A 16092-nucleotide genomic window follows, 5' to 3' on the forward strand; every position below is an offset into this window, starting at 1 on the left:
TGATCCAGGCTTGTGCTCAATCATAGGATGTCAGAGTTAGATGGGACCTTAGAGATCATCTAATCAATCCCCTCACTTTACAGACAGAAAAACAGGGTCCCAGAGAAGAGACATGACCCACTCTACCACTGAGAGGTAGAAAGAACCCAGTACTCCTGACTCTTGACTCTCTTTATTCAGTTCAACAAGTGTTTAGTGAGCACCCACTAGGTCCCAGGACCTGTGTTAGGCTTTGGGGAGATAAAGCGAAGACAGGACTTTCCTAGCCCTCAAAGAACTTACATTCTAGTAAGGGGAAATGCTATTTATTTACATGAGTAAATAAATACAAAATAAAATTCAAAGGGATTGACGGGGAAGAACTAATAACTGGGAGGATGATAGGGGGCCTTTTGTAGGAAGTGGCACTTAGGGGAGTTGGGGGCGCCAAGAAGAGGGGGGAAGAAGAAGAAGAGCATTCCAGTCACTGGAAGTGGATGATGCGAAAGCAAGGAGATAGGAGATGGAATGTCTCAGGCTAGATATGTAGCCTTTTCGTGGGTGTTTTATCTTCTTTCATAGAAAGAAGGCTGTGTTCTTAATTCTCTATGCCAGACAGGGCCCTCAAACTCAAGGTGCCAAAGGACCTAGAACGGAGGCTTGAAGCCTTGTAGGAATGTTAGTTTTAAAGGAGAAAATAGCCCCTGAGAGTGAAGTTTCTACCTCTGCAGTATCCATGGAGGCAGCATTGTGTAATATCTAGAAGTCAGGAGGCCTGGATTAGGGTCCTGACTCTGCCACAGATTACTAGTGTGACACAGGGCAAGGCACTGCACCCCTTTTGAGCCTCAGTTTCCTTGTCTACAAAATGAAGATAAGAATACTTTGAGCCATGGAACTCTTAGGGCTATTCTGAGCATTAAGTGAGGCCATGGATGCAAAGCACTAAATGAATGACAACTATTATTATATTACTACTAGAACAGAATCAATCATTTGCTATCTGTGTGACATTACACAAGTCACTTCCCTTTCTGAGCCCCTTTTCCCTCATCTTATAAAATAAAGAACCAATTAAAAGAGGCAGATAGGTGGCTCAATGGTTTGAGAGCCAGACTTGGAGTCGGGAGGTCCTGGGTTCAAATATGGCTTCAGATACTTCTTAGTGGAGTGACCCTAGGCAAGTCTCTTAACTCCAGTGGCTTGGTCCTTACCACTCTTCTGCCTTGGGACCAATACACAGTATTGGTCCTAAGATAGAAGGTAAGAGTTTAAGAGAGAGAGAGAGAGAGAGAGAGAGAGAGAGAGAGAGAGAGAAAGAGAGAGAGAGAGAGAGAATTGGATCCCTGCAGGGAGCTTAGAGTTTATTAGGGGATGACACCAGACAAATAGCATTATGGAGAAGAATGATAAGTTCATTAAGGAGCTGCACAACAGAGTCTGTGGAATGATCTCCAAGTTCTCTCCCAGCTCTAAGTCTTATGATTGTATAAATGTATTGATTTTATTATACATTATGATAAATGAATGCTAAATATATTCATAATTGCAGTAGCTTCCAACTCTGTTGATTCCCTGCTAGCCAGCATGGCTACTTTCCCAATGAGCTCCTAACTTTTGCTTCAGTCAGTAGATCTGGTAACAGGAAGAATACTCTTACTCGTTAAGGATTCATGTGGATCATTCATTTGAACATTCATTCATTCATTCAATCAATATTTGATGAGGGTTTAGCACAGGGCCTAGCACATAGAAAGCACTTAATAAGTGCTTGCTGGCTCATGACTTGCTGTATACAGAGGCCTAGACCACAGTGGGAGACAGAGAAGGATAAGAAAAAGGCCTTGGCCTGACCGAGCTCATGGTTGAGTTGGGGACAAAAGAAATCATTATGCGGGTCTGAGGATAAAGCCTGGAGGGACCATGAAGACTTCATAGAGGAGACAGAACTTAAGCTGAGCCAATGAACTTGGAAGGTTTGGGTGGTTGGAAGGGGTGAAAGAAGGGAGTGTGTATCACAGGGCAGAAAAGAAGGCCAAGAGGAAGGAGCAGGCATGGAATGTGAAAACAACAGGAAGGAAAAACATGGAAGGCTTCTTGCCTTGTCATGTCCAGAGGGAAGTCTGAAAAGCTAAGGAACACAATGTCCCATGGGAATCTTACTCGATTGTTGTCTGATCCAACACTCCTGTGACAGGAATCCCATAAAACTGCTGCATAGTGGTGACCGCTGACTGCAAGACCTTCCCTGAGGGCATCGTGGGTACCCGGGCATCATAGGGAAGCAGATAGCCGTAAGACTTTAACCAGCTCTGTAAAAAAGGAGAGACAGATGGAGATGAAGGAGATAGATCAAGAAAGTAGAAGAGACAGGGTGGGAAGAAGAGAGACAAATAGACAGAAAGGTCCTAGGGGGAAGGAGGGAATAAGGAAAGGGAAAGCGAGACAGATATATAAGTATATATATATATATATATATATACACATATATATAGCTATATCTATATCTATATATATATATATAGAGAGAGAGAGAAGGAGACAGAGACAAACAGAGACAGAGACAGGGTCAGAGACAGGGTCAAAGACAAGGACAGAGACAGAGAGAACACTTGACGAATTAGGGCCTGGAAGGTTTGACTTTCCTGAAAATTATGGGCTCTTTTAACCAATGCTGAATGACCCCACATCAGAGAGGTTATAGTAAAGACTTCTTTCAGCTTTGAAATTTCATAATTCTATATGTGCCTAAAAAAGGATGTAATGCACTTGTTAGTTTTCAGGTAGGAAAACTACTATTGACAGGAACTTCAGACAGACCAACCCACACAATAACTGGGTTCCAAACTGGTTAAGAGAAATCATCACCATCTGTTGGGAGATGCAAAAGGAGTGAGGGGTCCGGAGAGAAGGCTATTCCACAAAGGCCCTAAAATCAATTGCACAAAGCCCATGAACCAAAGTCTATTCGCTTTTCTCCTGGGGAATCCTTTAGTCCTTCACTCATGCCCAAGGATTCTGATTTTACACACAATTCTAATAAGTTAGGTTTGCTCTGTATTTGGTTTCCTGGCCCACAGGAAATTAGAAGTAGGAAGACAATTGTTGGGGAGCGGACATGAAAACCATTAGGAAAAAAAATTTAACCAAGAATTCTCAAAGCACAGTGACCTTAAGTTAATCATTACAGGGAAAACCAGCTATCCAAGTTAGCCTCAGTAGAGGCTGTGGAATTCACTCCTAGGGCCATCCATTTTCATCATGGTTGTATATGCTCAGTGCCTTTGGTAAGAAGGTAATACATGTATGATCCATAATAGAAAGCTTTCTATCCCCCAAGTGGCTAAAATAAAAGCTTTGCTACATAAAGGGGTAAACCCTCAACTGCTTGGAAAGGGCTCTCCAGATGACTCATTCTCAAAAGGCTCCAAAGAGCCCTGGCTTCAGTACATCCTGTTCTTTAAGAGTTATTTTACTAATTTATACATTTGTGCCATCTAACAGGGTTGTTGTGGGAATCAAATGATGTAATGTATGTAAAGCACTTTACAGATCTTTAAGTACTGAATGGCTAGGAGTTGTTATGATTATTCACTGAGTGAAGAGATACTTGATCAGCATTAGTGACGAAGTGGAGATGATCTAGTTTATTCTGAACTATGTCAAGCATATATAGTTTGGGTACCTTTGGCTCCTCCTTTAAATCCTTCTCTGATTTTGACTTGGAGGGGACCCATCTACTAGCCCCCGGTTCACTTTCCCAACTTACTCGATGACTTAGTGCCTGAATTCACTGTCCTCCTTTCTGTCCCATCCCCTGCCATCAGAATGAGGGGCTAGAATATTCCTATTGATGGCCCTTCATTAATATTTGGACACTGCAATCCCTCAGTCTCCTTAACTTAATAATATCATCCTCCACCTTGCTTCAACTATGCCCTGCTGCCAGTGTATTAACTTACACCATTGACCTCCCAGAACTGTGATATGGCCAAGACACAGACCTTTGAAATTCCATTCTTTGACCACAATCTACTCTCCTACCTCTTCTGCTCTCTCCTTCACAGGAAACCTAGGATATGGAGGAAATGCAGGGCAAAGGCATGGAGAAAGGAGGCGGGATGTTATTTAAGTGAGAATAAGATGGCCAGTTTGGCTGAATTGTAGAGGGCATGGAGAAGAGTAATGTAAAATTGATTGATTAATAATAATATTCCTTATGACATTCCCCCCTTCCTGTCTCCTCTCTTTTTGCTCCCAACCACACCCTAAATCCAAATGTTTAGAGAATTTGGCCTTCTATTTCACTCAGAATATAGAGGCCAGCCAACATGCTTTTGCTTTTCTTCCTCCATTCTTTGATTCATCAGCATCAGCAATGAGTGATTCCTCCTCCCTTTGATCACAGAAGTGAATCTTCTACTCCTCTGTGAGGCTAATTCCTCTCCTCTGAGACCTTTCTTCGGTGGTCCTACTTTCACTCTAACAGGTATGGTCAATCTTGCTTCAAATATGACTCCTTTTGATATTCTTTTACAAATATACTTGGGTCTCTCAAATCCCAGCATAGCTATCACTTCCCTCCCTTTCCCTCTTCTTTACTGCCAAACATGCTGAAAATTGCTTACCCAGGGTACCTACACTTTCATATCACTAACATTCTCTCCTTGCTATCTGCACTTGTCCACCCACTACTTTATTAAAATGCTCTCTCTGAGGTTCAATAATTAACTCCTGAAGGGAAAATCCAGGGACCTTTTTTTCCCAGTCCTCATTTTTCTTGGCCACTCCGCAGTTTTGGGCGCTATTTGCCACTCACACCAATTGTATATGCCTGTTCTTCTTCCTTTGACTACAGATACCACACTCTCCAAGTTCTCTTCTCTTCTCATTCAACCTCTCTAATAATTGATCCTTCTGTCTCCTTCCCTGGCTTTTCGTCCTCTTCCTAACCTGCTGATGTGATGCTCTTCAGAGGTATACTCTTATTCCTCTTCTCTCCATTACACTCCTCCTTGGCCATTTCATTCACTCTCATGACTTCACTATCATGTAGACGACTTGTAAATCTTTATCTCTAGCCCTTCTCTTCTGAGCTTCAGACCTGTATCTCCAGGTGCCCACAGAACACCTCCACCTGGCTATCTCATGTGGCCTAATTCAACACGTTCATGAAAACCCATTATCTTTCTCCCTAAACATTTTTCCTTCTTCTGACTCTACTATCTCTGTCTGTGGTGTCATGATTTACTCAGCCTCCCTTCCTTACAATCTCATGTTGATCTTTGATTCTTCTCTATCTCCTTTCTCACATCCAATCAATTACTAAGTTCTGTAGATTCCATCTCCACAATCTCTCTCACATCTGTCCCATCCTCTCTGTTCTTACTGCCATCACCCTAGTATAAGTCTTATTATTACTTGCCTGAACTAATGAATGAACTAACTGATCTTGCTTCTACTTCCTCTCCCCTCCTCCAATCTATTCTTTTTTTTTTTTAAACCCTTGTACTTCGGTGTATTGTCTCATAGGTGGAAGAGTGGTAAGGGTGGGCAATGGGGGTCAAGTGACTTGCCCAGGGTCACACAGCTGGGAAGTGGTTAAGGCCGGGTTTGAACCTAGGACCTCCTGTCTCTAGGCCTGACTCTCATTCCACTGAGCTACCCAGCTGCCCCCTCCAATCTATTCTTAATAATACTATCAGAATGATCTTTTTTACTCCTAGATCTGATTGCAGCCATTCCTATCTTCAAATAATCTACAGTGACTCCCTATTGGCTACAATTAATATTCAGAGCTCTCCATGGGCCACCCTACCTTCCCAGCTTTACCTCACTTTATTATCCTCTAACCACTCTATACTTTAGCCAACTAGACTATCCTTTTGTCCATTAGGAACACCATGTTCTCTCCTGTGCATTTGCACATATAGCTTCCGCTGCTAGGAATGTCTTCTCTCTCACTCAACCTGTTGAATTCTGACTTATCCTCTTTGAAGACTTCCTCCTTACCCACCCCTTCCCCTCTAGTTCTTGGTAATGACTTTCCTCTTGAATCACACACAGTACTTTGTTTGTACCTCTCTGATGTACTTGTCATGTGTTATTATATATTGTGTCATCTAGTTTGGCATCTTATCTCCCTGCAAGATTGAGTTCCATGAGGGCAGGGATACTATGTCATTGAAATTTTATATCTACTTTAACACCTAGCATTCTACTCTGCACAGTAATATATGTGCTTTAGGTTGTTAGTTTAATTTCTTCCTCATCATATTTGGTGGAATACAAGTTATGGCAATTTCTATCAAAGCTTCTAGTAGCAACAACCCATGACAGACTGACTGTGAGTCTCTCTTCTGATGACCAGCCTGGATAAACATCTACTGACCAAAGGGCTGGCCACCAAAAGATTAACTTGTTTGCCCAAAGAAACTCAGGAAGACCATCCACTGAGGTGCAGAGGGGCAGGAATCTGGGATCATACTAATGAAACCACAGATCCTATTAGAAGACCCTTGGGTTATAGTTTTAGAACTAAGAGGGCTCTCAGAGAGCCTCATCTGCTCCAGTACTCTCATTTTACAGATGAGGACAATCAAGTTTAGAAAACATGAGTACCTTGTCTAAGATCCCAGAGGTACTTAATTCAGTGGCAGGGTCATTTGGAGGATTTAAATACTATTTCTGGTCACTAGATAAAATTATACTGACAAATATATTGAAAGTTTATACGGGGAACCATTTATTTCTACCCATTTGTTGTTGTCATTATTTAGAATTTTATTCATATGCTCAGTTCTGAAAATGGCCACTCTCCTAGGATGATCTATTCTGTAATGCAGTGATGGTGAACCTATGGCACATGTGCCAAAAGGGCATGCAGAGCCCTCTCTGTGGGCAAGCCTACAGTCACCCACCAACTAGAAAGCCAGAGGGACTCAGGGCAGAGCTGTTCTCCTTCCCCTCTCCATGTACTTGATGACATTCCTCACTTCACCCATCCCTCTGCCCAGCAGCCCAACAGAAACACTTCCTCCCTACCCTGTCTGAGGTAAGGTGCTAGGGGTGGGGCTCACATGCTGCATGAGGTTGCAGCGCAGATGACAGCCTGTTGAGTTTATGGTGAAGATGATTCCCATGGTGGAGTTGAAGAGGAGCTAGGTTTGAGGAGAGCATAGATCACTGGGTGGCACATAGCTGGAGGGGAATGGAGCACTTGGGCCACTCTCCTCTCCCTCTCTACACATGCCTGTCATCACCCGCCCCTCTATCCAATAGCTCAAAGGTAGTGCTTCCTCCCTCCACTCTCGAAGGTGTGTGTGGGGGTGAGGAGCAAGGTGGAGAAGGGCAGGACAGGGGGAGAGCCAGACACAGCACTTGATTTCTGGGGGGGAGTAGCACTCAGTCTGGGAGGTCGGGTGGGGGCAGGGACCAGCACTCCATCTCTAAAAGGTTTACCATCACTGTTATAGACCATTCTATGAATTGCTAAACTCCTTGGTTCCTGCCTCCCCAAAACACTGGACTTGGATTAAGCAGACCTGAGCTCAGAGTTCCAACTACTTGTGTGACCAAGAGCAAGTCACTTAACTTCCCTAAAGCTCAGTCTCCTCATCAGTAAAGTGGGAATGATACTTGCCACTTATCTCACATTATAAGTATGAGGAAAGCACTTTGTGAATCTTTAAGGGCTCTAGAGATGTAAGCTATCAGCTTCACTATCATTATCATCACCCTGCCAAACAATAGCAGCAGTAATTATTAAACACTAGCATTGCTTGTCTCCAATGATAAACATGCAGGAGCTTCTCTGACGAAGAGGGGCTTAAGTTCTAATAAAATTAAATTCTAACACAAAGTATCAGCTCAGCCCTGTGAACTTAAAATTTATACCATTTTCATGCATCCAGGTACATGTGTGAGTGCATGACTACACGTACACACAGTTTACTACTGGGGAGGCACCTGGGAACTGTCTAGAACAGAAACCTATTACGTTTTGTAATTAAGATTGTTCTAAAAAAACCCAGCAAAGGAAAACAATCCCACCTCACAGCCAGGATCATAGGATTTAGATTTAGCTGGAAGGAGTCTTCAAGGCCATCTATCATCCCTTTCATTTTTATAGAAAAGGAAACTGAAGCCTGTAGAGGTTAAGGGACTTGCTTAAAATCACACGGGGGATAAATAGTAAAGCTGAGATTCAAACTCACATCCTCTGACCTAACTTCAAATTCAGCATTCTTTCCACTACACCATGGATAATAATAGCTATCGTTTATTTGGTGCTTTGGAATTTACAATGTACTCTCCAACATTATCTCATTTAAGCTATGTTATAGCCTTAGGACAAAGTTGGGGATCATTAACTTAGTTTTACAAGTGAGGAAACTGAGGCTAAGGCTTGTCCAAGGACACACTAATTAGGAAATGGTAGAGCTAAGTCTCAGATTCAGAGCCAAGGATCCTAAGCTCAGGCTTCCAGTTTCTATGTCACTCTACCTCTGGATAAGACATGGGCCCTCTCCACAAGGGGCTTATAGTCTAGAAAGAGAGACAGGATGTATACAAGTTAGGGTGGGGTAAGTGATGTGAGAAGGGTCCTGATAATATGCTCAGTGGAGTTACTCTGACCATTCTGCAAGGATTCAAAATCTCAGGTTGTGTGAGGCTCCATAAAAGGATGAGGCAGTTGCAAAGGTTTGCAAGGAGAAGGTGTTGAAATGGGGTGTGAGGGAAGAAGCTGAGAGGAGAGAGGGAATGTTGAGACCTAAAAGGCCCAAGTTAAGACCATAATTCATGCAGAGATCAGAGGACAGAAGGAGGTGGCAGGAGGGAGGGAAGTTGATCACATGACAAAAGAAAGGCAAGATCCCAAAAGACACCCCATGGATACTTAATCATAGGATTTAGAGTTGGAAAAGACCTAGGAGATTATTTAGCCTAACCTCTCACTTTTACAGAGGAAAAAACTGAGACTCAAAAAAAAAAAAAAAAAAAAGGAATGAAGCAAGAATCAAAACAGCTTTGTGGATTACTGATCCAATGACTCTTTTATTGTTTCTTTTAAATTGCATTAAATTATTTTTTAATTAAACAATAATTTATTTTTCTCCTTCCTACCACCCATATCTCTAAAAAGAAAGAGAAAAATGAACTCCTTATAACAAATATACACAGTCACAGTCAAGCAGAATAAATTTTCAGTGTCCAGTGCTCCTTCTACTGTACCATGAAGATCTAGGCAGGTTCTAATACCAAGGAACACAGGAAAATCCTGAAGCAGGATTTAGAAGATAGAAAACAAATAGATGGGGTGGGGGAGGAGGGGTTCCTCAAGCTCTTGAAAGCCAATCATCAGAGCTCAGGATAGGAGACTACTAAAGACTTCTCTAGTAAGGGGAACTAAGGATCATAGAACTTTAAACTTAGAGCTGGAAAGAACCTCCCAGGCTATCTAGTCTAATTCCTCAATTTACAAATGAAGGAACTGAGATAGGAAGGAGAAGGGATTTGCCTGAGGTCACACAGATACTAAAGACAAATCCAGAATTTGAACCCAGGTCCTTAGACTCAAAAGGTAGTGGTCTTTTCAATGTATAATAGACACAAAAAACCAGGTTGACTTTTGTGTTCTGCTTATGTTGGGCCATAGGAAAAACCCTGGGATAGGAGTGAGGATTTCTAGTCTTGACTTTACTAATAACTCTCTACATCAAAACCTTGGGCAATGGCCTCAGACACTTCCCAGCTGTGTGACCCTGGGCAAGTCACTTGACCCCCATTGCCCACCCTTACCAATCTCCCACCTATGAGACAATACACAGAAGTTAAGGGTTTAAACAAAACAAACAAACAAAAAAAAACCTTGGGCAAGTCACTTTCCTCCCTGGGCAGATAACCCTGGTACACAACATGGTATAATGTGGAAATTACACAGAATTTCTGGTCAGAAGACCTGGATTTAAATCCTATCCCTGCTACTTGTTTTCTATGAGACTTTAGGCAAATCACTACTTCTCTGGGTATCAGTTTCCTCTATAAAATGGGCTCTACTCAGTGACTTCAAAGGTCTTTTCCAGCTCTCAGACTCATCCAAGTTCTATGTGCTAATTTCTCTCCAGCTCTGACATTTTATGTGCTAAAGTTTCTTCCAGCTTGGAATTCTGTGATTATAAGTGGCCACAACTCACTGGGGTTGAGGGATCATTGAATCATGGATTCAGACCTAAAAGGGGCCTGAAAGGTCATACAATCCAACTCCTTTATTTTGCCAATGAGAAACTGAAACCCAAAGGGGTAAAGCAAATTTGCCCAAAGTCACCCAAAGAGTAATCAACAAAGTTAGAATTCAAACCCAAGTTCTCTGACTTCAGATCTCACGAATCAGGACAAGGATTTCCTTTTTTTTTTTTTTTCCCAGACTCTTACCTTTCCTCTTAGGATCAATACTGTGTATTAGTTTCAAGGAAGTATAGTGGTAAGGGCTAGGCAATGGGGATTTAAGTGACCCAGGGTCACACAGGTAGGGAATGAGGTCACCTTTGAACCCTGGACCTCCCATCTCTAGGCCTGGCTTTCAATCCACTGAGCTACCTAGCTGCCTCCAGGGCTTCCTCTCTGAGAACCTGTGACTGCCTATTGATTAGGCAAGATTCCTACTCACAGTTGAAAGTGAGCACTTTCACAACAGTAGAAGGAAACAATCTAAAATCTAAATTAGATTACAATAACATGCACAATTTGTCCAACAGTATTCACCCATTCCCGGATCTTTCAAGTTCCCTGTCCAACAGAATTCACCTATTTCCAGACTTGGAAGTTTCAAGGAAGATTTCATATTGATTCACACTAAAGGTTTGGTTATTGAGGTCCAGCTTACCCACCCAATCTCCTCTGGAACAATCACAGATTAAACCGTTATAGGGAGGCAGAATTCAGCTCAGTATAAGAAAGAACTCCCTAACTAACAGAGCTGTACAGCAATGGATGGGTCATGAGCTCCCTATTATTTTATTTTATTTTTCAAATTTCATTTATTTATTTATTTATTTGCCCTATCATTTTAAGCAATAGCTAGATGAACATTTGTCAGGGATATTATAGGAGGAATTCATTCTCAGGTACATATTGGACTAGATGAGGCCTAGGGTTGCTTCTAGCACTGGGAATCTATGATTCAAAGTCACAAAACTTGTTTATTTCCAACAACTATTTTTTTTTTTAGTTCCTAAACCTTTGATTACAAAAAGAAAACTACAGGTCATCCTTAGATTCTGAAGTCTAACTTGCACCAAGCTAGCCTCCCAGTGGGAGGACTAGAATTTCCATAGGGAGAATTCCACTGGGATTTATTTGCACAACATCTTTGGCCTATGTCCATGGGGCCAGAGCAAACACCCTGGTTTAGGTCTATAGGGAGTTCAGCTGAGGTAATACATTATGGTAGTTGGAAGAGTGGGGGATATTTCTTATATAGTAAATGCAAAGGATGCATGTTCTAGCTCTTCCTATAGCTCAAAATAAAGTAAAAAAAATGGAACCATTTTTTCCCCAGAGAAGGCAGGAGACCACTACCTACCTTATGCCCTTTTTTTTAAAGTGACCAATACCAGCTGTCAGACAGTCATAGCTCATATCTATTGCCTGAAATTATCAATGGATAAGAAAAGGGAATAGGTAAGTCAAATATAGTTTAGGCCCCTTTAGTTTCCTCCTTTGATAAATGGGAGTTTGGGCTAGATTATCTCTAAGATAGTTTCTAGCTATGATATTCTATGATTATAGATAGTAAGGGTATTAGGAATACAGTTTTAAAAGTATTATTATTAATATAATAATTATGAGTGACAGTTGAGGGGAACCATGGCATAATTGAACAAGCACTGAATTCAGAACCCCAGAATTCTAATAGTGGTTCTGCTGCACGATCTTGGGCATTTTACATCTTTCTGTGGCTCAGTTCTCTCCACTGAAGAGTAGAGCTAATTATACTTGTCTTACTTCCTTCACAGAAGTTAGAAGGGTCACTAGCCATAACTGAGTTCCAGGCCTCATTTCCTCTTTCATGGGTTACTGCAACAGTCTCTTAGCTTTTAGTGTCTAACTTCTCCAAATCAGCCTTTGCATAACGGTTTAAATCACCTTTACAAAAACTGTCAATGGCTTGCCATTTACCTACTCAACAAAATTCAAATTCCTTTGCTTGACATTCAAGGCTCTCCAAAGTGACTAGCCTTATCTTACTGCTCTCTATCAGGTACTCTACTGGACTCATACTTGATTCCCCTGAAGATGTGTCAGTCTTGCCCATTGCCAGACCTCCATGTCTTTTTTTTTCAGATTGTTACCTATGCTTGGAATGCCCTACCCCCTATTTTCAACTACCTGTCCTTCAAGGCTTACCTCAAATGTTGCCTCTTCCTAAAAGTTTTGCTGATTCCCTCCAGACAGAATGAATCCTTCAATAGCACATTGATGAATGGATGAATGACTTACTTTGTAAAACACTTTATCGATGTAAAAGGTATTATCCTTTATGCGTTGCTGATAATTAAAACTTGGGAAAACACAAAATATATTCTTTGGTAACTTGAACTGAACTGAACAGTGACCTAAAAATCAGGACAAGCTGAACTAATTTGCTAAACCCCAAACTGAGTCCAAATATTATTTTAACTGAACCATGAATGAAACCAAAAGTTTCTTTTAAAGGAACACTAGGGGATCAGATCAAACTGGAAGCAAGCCTGGATGTTTTCTAACACAAATGAACTGGAAAAAAAACCTAGAACATTTGAATATTCTACAGAGCTGTCCTGTAGGGAACAAGATTCAAATTCTTGAAAAATCGGGTGCCAAGAATCCCTCTTCCTATTATTTTTAAAGGAAAACATGAACCTTCACCTAACATTTTTACTACACTTGTTGAAGCTTCAAAGATCAAAGGAATCACAAATGCAATGGAAAGAACCTTGAATTTGGAATCAGAGGACCTAGATTTGGATTACTAGCTTACTAGCTATATGACCTTGAGCAAGCCACTTTCCTTTTATGGGTTTCTGTTTCCACATCTGCAAAATATGGATAATATTATTTGTACTAGTCACCTCACAGGGCTATTGTGAAGGAAATGCTTTGTAAAATAGAAAATCTTATTTGAATCTTAGAATTTGAACATAATTGTTATTAAAGCTGGAAGACTCCTTAGAGGTAATTTAGTTTCACTCCCTTATCTTGCAGAGGAGAATGCTAGGCACCAGAGAAGGGGAAAGACTTGCTCAACATCATATAGTGTGAGTCAATGGCAGAGCCAGAACTAAAACCAAGTCGTCATCTTCTCTATCTAGGAGTCTTTCCACTGCACCACATAAAATTCAGCATACATAAAGAAACCCCACGAAGGCAGAATAAACTTTAGAAGAGTTTGAAGGCAAAGGGAAGTTTAAATTTGAGTTGAAAATCTCTAGATGTTTGAGGATTCACTAAATTTTGACTTCCAGTTTGAAGAGCATCAGCAAGCCCTCCATGAAATGGGCCTCCAACTCATGGACAGACATCCCAGGAACAGAACATTAGGCTTAGCTGGGAAAGAAGGGTGCCATAGGGAGAGGCCAAGAAAGAAACTGAGAGGCCAGGAAACTAAGGAAGAAAGCCTTTAAGCACAGCTTCTTTCTTCTTCTCCAGGCCCCCAGTTCCTCTAGTCCCCACTTTTCTCCCTCGGGTCCAGACGGTGGTGGCTCTTTTTTCTGTCCTCCCATAAGGTTCTCTTTACTCTTTACCCATAAGGTTCTCTTTACCCAAGTTACCGGCTCTGGGCTCAATGTCCAGCCCAATTTAGCCTTAGCCCTACACACTGGGTTTCGCTAGTCGCTGCCGCTGTCCATGGTACTGAACCTAGAGGCTTCCCTCCGGTGCGTCTTGGAGGCGCGCACAACGAACGCCTCCGTTCCGAGTCTGAGCTCCAGTGCCTCGATCCCCGCAAACTCCCTTCCTTTCTCCCTCCTAGCACTCTGTTCCCATTCATGGTCGTGCTTGTAATCACAACATTTCCGCGAGCCCTAAACCAAGCGCGACCCTGACCCCAATAGATACCCCCCACCCCCATCACTTGCCACCTTCCTCAACTCGTGACCTGGGCCCCAGCGGCCCTCCCTCTGTGGGCCCGTGACCAAGACCATGTCTGTGTCCGCCACTCTTCACGTGCTCCCAGCAGGCTGAGCCCCGGGGCCAGAACCCCGCCCTGGTCCCCAAGTCCCTGGGGCCTCACCGCACGGGTCTGGCCCTGGGCGTTCTGGCATCTCTTTCACTCCAGTAAGCAGGGCCCAGGGTCGGACCACCCCCCTCCCCTGGCGAGAGCCCCCTCCCCACAAACCCCAGACTTGGCTCTCTCGCCCCTCTCCCCCTTCCTGGGACCCAGTTCGTACGCACCTGGCCCGCAAAGGGCGCCTCATGGGCCGCCCCTGGCCCCGCCGCCGCCCTCTCTTCCCCGGCCCCGGCCCCGGTCCCGGCCCCGGCCCCCGCCGCCGCCCGCACGGCGCCCAACAAACAGCACAGCGCGGGCAGCCAGCGGCTCCGGCTCCCGCTCCGGCTCCGGCTCCAGCCCGGCCCGAGGGCGCGGCAGCCCCGGCTCCTCAGCATCTCCGCGGCGGCGGCAGCTGCAGCGGCGGGGCCGGGCCGGGGACGGCGGCGGGGCCGGGCGGGGGCGGGGGCGGCGGGGCCCGGCTACGNGGCGGCGGGGCCCGGCTACGATGGCGGCGGCTCCGGCCGGGTCCTCCCGCTGCAGCCGCTGCGGAGCCGCCGAGTCACGGCGCCGCGGACACGCGCCCGGCCCTCCCGCCTTCGTCCCCGCTATCGCGGGCGCGTCCTCGCCTCTGCTCCAGTCTCCTCCTGGCGCGTTCCCGCTTCTCACCCCAGGCTCAGCCCCGCCCCCAGCCAGGCTCGTCCTCGCCCCCCTTTGGGCCATCCCGAGGTGACCAGTTCTTAGAGCAAGGGGCACTCCTTGGAAAAGAACTTGTAGCCTTGATCCACCAACTCCCCCCGCCCCGTGCAAAGTCTGAGGGCATGTTCTGGGGGAGGGGGAACTGGGGATCCCTTGAAAGAGCGTCTGGGGGGTTCTCCTAGAGAAGAGATACTTTTGTGATTGGTGCTAAGGATAAAAAAATGTTTGAGACAGTCCTTACCCTCAGGGAGCTCACACTTTAACTGGGAAAATTGTAGAAAGAGAAAAGGGTACTAGAAATCCCGGATAGGTTCTACTCGGTGCGGAAGTGAATGTATTTCCCTTCGATTGTTTACAGAAGCTCTGAGGAAAAAGCTCTCGCGGAGGACTAGGGCAGTGTAGGAGCTTTTCATGGAATCGTAAAGATTTCAGCTGGCCTTGAAGAATCAGACTTAGACAAGTGAGGAGAAGGCCAATGAGCCGAGAGCAGGATGAAAGACCCGAGGCGGGGATACATATGGCATTGTTTAAAGTAAAAGAAGAGAAGTGTGAAACCAAGCGTGTAAAAGTAGGTTGGAGGCAGAGGAATGGACTAGATGATCTCTAAAAGTCCTTGAATGCCATTCAGAGTTTAGACATTATCCTGTAAACAACGAGGAATCATCGAAGGGCTCAATGTAAGAGAATGATACGTGTCAAGCAATGTTGTATTTATTTCCTATCAGATTCCATACTTTCCTTCCTAGTTGACTCCCTCCCTCTGTATTCTTGCAAAAATAGATAACAGAATTTCAAGCTTTAACGGATCTCAAGATAGTCTCACGCATTCTTTTCATTTTAAAGTTATTGATAAAATTAGTTTTAAAACCACACACCCAAACACGACCCTTCTTCTGCACAGTATATTCTCTGAAAATAATTTTTCCATTGTTGAGAAAAGAAAGCACAAAAACTAAGTGCAGCAGTTTACCAGAAGTTTATTGCCTATTTTGTTAACTTTGTTTATAATGTGGTAGTCACTGTGTGTGTTGTTCTTTTTGCTCTGCTTTTTTTACTTTGAATTTCTCCAAACAAGAATCCCCACATTTCTCCAAAAATGTCCTATTCATTATTCTTTCAGGTGCAGTGATATTCCATTATATTCATATGCTATGGTATGTTCAGCCATT

The 16092-nt window shown here is 43.7% G+C and overlaps 1 protein-coding gene across 1 annotated transcript in view; it reads right to left on the minus strand.

Annotated features, from left to right (window-relative positions):
* Nucleotides 1–7121, minus strand: part of MMP24 (matrix metallopeptidase 24) — a 56564-nt gene extending 49443 nt beyond the window's left edge. Inside the window, exons 1-2 of the mRNA XM_044659805.1 lie at nucleotides 7059–7121; nucleotides 2143–2387 (exon numbers count right to left, since the gene is read on the minus strand). Of these exons, the coding sequence (XP_044515740.1) occupies nucleotides 2143–2387; nucleotides 7059–7121 (308 nt within the window). The remainder of the gene's footprint in view (nucleotides 1–2142; nucleotides 2388–7058) is intronic.
* Nucleotides 7122–16092: the final 8971 nt, after the last annotated feature.

This window comes from Gracilinanus agilis, chromosome 2, assembly GCF_016433145.1.
Source record: "Gracilinanus agilis isolate LMUSP501 chromosome 2, AgileGrace, whole genome shotgun sequence".
Lineage (NCBI taxonomy): Eukaryota > Metazoa > Chordata > Mammalia > Didelphimorphia > Didelphidae > Gracilinanus > Gracilinanus agilis.